General features: G+C 27.6%; 1 protein-coding gene across 1 annotated transcript; it reads right to left on the bottom strand.

Moving 5' to 3' along the window:
• Window positions 1-3696: 3696 nt before the first annotated feature.
• LOC107029436 (wound-induced proteinase inhibitor 1) lies at window positions 3697-5131 on the bottom strand. Its single transcript, XM_015230849.2, has 3 exons — window positions 4974-5131; window positions 4439-4528; window positions 3697-4032 (listed from the first exon to the last, which is right to left on the bottom strand). Exons 1-3 carry the CDS (start codon window positions 5020-5022, stop codon window positions 3836-3838), a joined length of 336 nt encoding a protein of 111 aa, XP_015086335.1. The 5' UTR covers window positions 5023-5131; the 3' UTR covers window positions 3697-3835.
• Between the last annotated feature and the right edge of the window lie 1002 nt (window positions 5132-6133).

Here is a 6133-nt window from a genome sequence, read left to right as displayed (position 1 = left end):
ATGCATGGACAGATATGTCCCCCATGGGTCCCGGACTGAGAGACAGCGGGTGTGTATCGTTAGGGAAGACATGCATCACTATACTTGACATTGCATCTCATGGCATTACACATTTTATTATTGATGAACTTGAACATGTGTTTTGTTGATCTTGTGAGTGTTTCCCTGTGAAGCTGGTGACTGTTGAATATTGAGTTGTTATTGAGAATGTGTAAACTGATAGAGTGTGGTTATTGAGTTGTGTGTTTGGTAAACTGTAAACTATTAGACTGTAGCGTGGAGGTTTAGATATGGTGTAAGAAGTGCCCGTATTTTGTTCACTTAACTTGTGTTTAGAGGTTTGCTTGTTGGGTACCGCGTGGTTTGGTACTCACCCCTTGCTTCTACAAATTTTTGTAGGTCACGAGCCCGGATTTTTGTGATACTTTTCATTCTCTTCGTTTCCGAGGCATCTTGTGGAGGATTGTGAGGTAGCTGCTTGTCATCTCAGCGAACTTTCCTACTCCAGTTTATGACTTTGTTTTTACTTGAAAGACAACTTCATTTTAGACTTCTATTTTATTTCAATTCTAATATTTACATTAGAGGCTTGTGCACGTGACAACCTGATTTTGGGGATTGGATTAATATAACTTGGTTTCATAATAGGAATTGTTGTTGGATTGTCATTTACTTCCGCACTTTGTTAGATATTGGGTTTTAGGCTGACTTGTCTTGGTGGGATAAGACGAGTGCCATCACACCCATTTTTGGGTCGTGACACAATTAAAGTAGTTCGAAATTTTAAAAGAGATAACTTTTTTCATTAAAATATCAATAAAATTGTCTCAAAATATAGGGGGAAACAAAAGAAACTTAGTTAATTTATTTGTAATTTGGCTTCTTTATTTTATCACAAGGCTAGCTAGACTTTGTATTTTTAGGCGGCGCCTAAATTAGTCGGACTTGCTTGAATCGATAGGCTTACCGGGCTTTGATAGGTTTACCGGACTTCTCTGTCTATTCAATTGCACCTTTTGAGAAGAATTGCTCTTTGGAGAGCTAAATCTCAATTGTGTACCATTATTTTTATTGATATTATAAGAAAATTTTATATACTTTTTTGGAGTTTATTTTTTTAAATATATATATAATTTTTATCTAGCAAAAAATGGGGAAATTTCAGAAAATGACATGACACGTTTTATTTATGTTCTCAAAGTCTTTCTCAATGACAAGGAAATAACAATATAAAATGAAAATTAAAAGATTTACAAGCAAAAATAGAGATGCTATGGTCCCTAGCTATGAATTCATGAATCATTTTGTAAGTAATAAGGACATGATTTAGGAGTTAAATGTTATAATTCTAAATTTTACGATAACGAATTCAAATAATAATACATAAGTTTCAAATTTTACTTTAAACATATACATTTACTGAATTTCAAGATAAATATAAATTTATGATAAATCTATTAAATTTGATTTTGAGTAAATTTTTTAAATAAAATCAGGTAAAATATTGAGACGAAGTCATATGTCCATATGTTAATTTTAACGGTATACAAAACTCGAAAAATTAAAGATAAGAATGTATACAATCTTTAAAGTATAAAGGAGGGTTTAACATATCATTTATAATAGTTCGGAAGTATATTTATTATTTTTTTATTAAAAAATATAATAAACAAAATCATTCTTATTGTTTTTACAGCACTAATAAGTCTCATTGTTTATCAAGTTTGTGCTTGAAATAAGAAAAACAAAAGGAGAAAAAGAAAGGGATGTTTTTTTTTTTATATATATAAAAGAAAAAAACTATGGTCCCTATAGAATGATTTTATTCATTAGTCATTTTGTGAGAATATAGAACATATAAAAATGTGGTTTATAATTATAGTTACTTGATATATTGTTTCTAATAATTATAACTTTTGACCATGCATGCATTTATGAATATTTTTTATGTTCACAATTTTCGCTCATATAGATTCAATCGTACTATTTTCTTTGCTAAAAAATAAGTATTATTTAAGTAAAAATTATATTTATTAAAAAATTAAAAAATATGATGTATAGTTTACTACTTCCTCTAGCCTTTTTAAAAAAATCAAAAAGTATTTATAATGCAATTCTTTTCATGTCAATATAATAAATAAATATTCTTGAAAATGTAGTTAAAATTCGCATAATTTGATTCTCAAACAGGTAAATATCAGTTGAGACGAATAGCGTATTTGATATCTTATCACAATTATTTTATCTAATTACAAATTATCATAAGAACTATTTATTATGAGCTATTTAATAACAAATTAATAATAATTTCATTGCTAAATTTTTACATTTTTACTGTGATGGAAAGAAGGAAACATAAAGAAAAAAAGATGATACAAAAGTAAAATTGCTATGGTCCCTTGACAAGGGCGGAGCCACCTTGGTACAAGGGATTTATTGGAACATCATTCAATAGAAAATTATATTATTTATATATGGTTAAAATAATATTTTATATATATATATAGTAGATGCCGAACCCTTTCGACTACTTCATGTGTCTATTTTTATGAATTCTGAATCCCTTATTAAAAAAATTGGCTTCGCCACTGCTTCGATAACTATGAGTTATTTTGTCAGTATATAAAACACAAAAAATGTGTCATAATTGTAAGTATTTATTATATCCATATATTGCTCCAAATAATTGTGCCTTCCAATTTATTAAATTGCATGTGAATCGCATATACCAACCATGCATTTACTCTTTAGATATGTTTGATGTTTTATTAGTTACGTAATTGATGAAATTGTCTCTTCTTTAGTATTTCTGTAAGAAACTAATATGATGAATTTTTTAAAACCAAAAAAAAAAGATGATGAATTTGGGTAAAAAATATATTTTATATATGTACAAGGACTAGAATAGAGCAACCCTCAAACATAATGATCACACATTTGTGTGAAAAAACATATAGTATTTAGATTTTATGAATTACATTTTAGATTTTTCTGAAATCGATCGAAAGTGAATTTATTTTGTAAACTTTGTAAGGAAATGAAAAAGGATCATATATATCTCTATTTTATATAGAGTAATTTTATCCTTCATTTGAAAAAGTTATGACTAATAACTCTATCGTTGGTGTAATGGTTCAAACGTAATATGTGGGAATATCCACTGTCCATTGATACTACTATTTTGTAAAATTTGAATTTGATAAGAATGAAATGAGAGATTTAGTTTTATGATTTTTTTTAAAATGGAGACTATTAAAAAATAACATAAAAGATTTTGTTATGTTTTACTTTTTTTTTTAGTTTTTTATTTGATATTCAATATCCACTTTAGAGTAGATCAATTAATAGATAACCTTTTTTTTTTTTATATATATCTATGCTCAAATTCAAAACTTCTAATTAAAGATAAATACATATTTATCTTTCCACACCTATAATGATATTTTTTATTTACTTGATCCCTTAACCTTCTTAATTTATTCCAAAAAACTATAACACATTGTCACGTTTTATTTTTATTTTTGGGGTGTAGTGGGGTTGGGGGACTAATTTGTCAATTACAATCCAAATCTTAGCTATCGCACATTAATTAAATATATGGTCCCAAAGATGTTATAATTAAAATCAGACAAATAAATTGAAATAATCAAAATAACGTAGTACCACATGTGAAAAGGAATTAATTAAGGAGAGGAGTACATATAATTAAGCCACACTTATTTATTCCATTATATATAGTAAGAGTACATGAAGACATTATAATGAACAGACATGAACCCTAATTATTTTTGACATATTGTGGCTGCTTAATTACTTCAATAATAAGGTCCATTAATTAAGTCACCACAGGCATTTGTACAACAAAGCCCAAGATGTTATCAAAAAGACGAACTCGATAACATAGATAATCTAATGTAATTGGAGAACCATTCAATAATATTGGAATATTAGTTATGGATGGATTTTCCTTCTCAATTATTTCCTTAGCAAGCTTTGTTGGTACACCAATAAGTTCTGGCCACCTTTGTTTTCCTACATATACACATAATTAATTAATTATAATTAGAGAGAATAACATACTCTATATATGATATAATAATAGCAGATATCGAGTTGAATTATGATATTTATTTTTTTAAAAAAATGGGAGTTGCAGAAGAGATTTTAAGGAAAAGAATCGAATCGTTATCAATAATGTAATATTTTAGATAATTAACTAAGTGAATTAATAAAAATTTCCAGAATTGAATAATTTACATCTTGTTTGGTCAAATCTTTAAAAAGTCAATAATGAGTTCTTATTTAAAAAAAAAAAGTATATTCCAGAGAATTGAAGTGTTTAATCAAGCATTCAAAGAAAAAAAAACAACTGTTTTAAATAGTAGAAAAACTGTTTTTTGAGAAGCTAAAAAAACAAATTCCTTTAAAAGAACTTTACCTTCGCACATCAAGTTAGAGTCAAATTCCTTTGGAAGTTCTATGACTTCTGGTCCATCAATTTCTTTTCGTGCCATAAGAGTTTCAAAGGCTGTCAAAAAAATATATTTCAATAGCAATTAGTGTATTTATCATTTCAAGTTAGATTATTAGAAAATTATGGTGCCTAAAAATCTCTTGCACAAGCAAAGGGTAATATAAACTGCGGCAAAGCCAATATTTTCACTAAGAGAGTCAATATATACATTTTCACTACGATAGTCAACATGTTCACTAAATAATGTAAATTTTCCAGTAAAGGAATGTCAATCTACAACTCATTGAACAAGTCGCTCTTCTGAACTTGCTTTGAGTTAGTCGCACTATATTTACAAGATCAAACAATTTTTTTTTATGTATATATAATATAAGGTAAATTCTTTGTGGAAGTCCCCCACCCCCACCCCATATCACAAAATAAAAATAAATCATTTACAATTCTAATAATATTCTTGCGATGTGTTTATATATATAGAGAGAGAAAGAGAGGTACTAACAAGTTGCAAGAAGAAAGAAAACAATGATGTGAGCAAACTTTGAATCCATTTTGTTTTAGTTGTAATGTAAAGAGTAGAAGGAATTGAGTGAATTTGTAAGAGTACACCACACAAAATTTATAGGCAAAGGTAGCCTTCATTGTAGTGAGATACTACGTACTAGTGGTGTCTAACAACCACACGTTGAACAATTTGAAGATAAAGGGGGAAAAAATATCAGGTTTTGATATACGAGAAGTGAGAGGGACAATAAAAATTGAATGGACGTGTAATGTGTGTGGAGGACACATATTACTACCATTGATCTCTATATTATGAATTGGATAAAAGGGCGAAGCGGGAGATTTGATTTTATAGTCGTTTATTAATATTTTTTAGTTTTATAGGTTTTTATAATTTTATAAATATTTTTTAGTTTTATAGGTTTTTGTAATTTTATTTTATATGATATTGTTAGAAAATAACATAGAAGATTTATAAATATATAAAATACTTGTAGGATTTGTAAGCTCATTTTTTAAGAAAATTGAAAATATAAGTGGATTTAGGTAGGGGTATGTATCAATCGATTTAGTTCGATTTGATGTATTATCGATTCGAGTTATTGATTTTTTATTTTTAAATATGTTAAATCAATAATCAAATCAATAAGACAGTTTTTATCGATTTTTGATCTATCGATCGATTTTGGTCTTTAACTATTCAGTTTTTTTGTCCTTCATTGTAGTGAGGTACTACATATTAATGGTGTCTAACAACCAGATGTTGAACAATTTGAAGATAGGCAGTGAAAAGTGAATTCACGTGCAGTTTCAAAGTAAGTACATAAATTGTTCATGTTTTATGGTCTCGAAGATGTTAAAGTCTGAGAGAGAGAGATACAGAGTGATTGATTTCTGAATTCATATGAACCCAGTACTTTAAGGATAGATCTCATCCGAACATATATACATTTTACCAGTAAAAAAGAACAAATAGAGATTGGTAAAATAACAAGAAGAAGAAAAAAGATATAGAGAAGTAGTAATTATACAAACTAGTTTTCAAATCGTAATCGATTATATAGATTCTTGATATGCTTGTGCAAAGGAATATATACATATTTATATATATACATACATACATACATATATATATATATATATATATATATATATATA

Source organism: Solanum pennellii, chromosome 9 (assembly GCF_001406875.1).
Source record: "Solanum pennellii chromosome 9, SPENNV200".
NCBI lineage: Eukaryota > Viridiplantae > Streptophyta > Magnoliopsida > Solanales > Solanaceae > Solanum > Solanum pennellii.
This window is presented reverse-complemented; position numbering and strand designations above follow the sequence as displayed.

What these genes read in the sequence shown, in the direction of transcription:
- LOC107029436 (XM_015230849.2), bottom strand. Translation starts at nt 5,022, where the DNA reads ATGGATTCAAAGTTTGCTCACATCATTGTTTTCTTTCTTCTTGCAACT. An exon ending in TTTCTTTCTTCTTGCAACTT is followed by an intron (nt 4,529 to 4,973) that starts GTTAGTACCTCT and finishes TTTTTTTGACAG; the next exon opens with CCTTTGAAACTCTTATGGCA. An exon ending in CTCTAACTTGATGTGCGAAG is followed by an intron (nt 4,033 to 4,438) that starts GTAAAGTTCTTT and finishes GTGTATATGTAG; the next exon opens with GAAAACAAAGGTGGCCAGAA.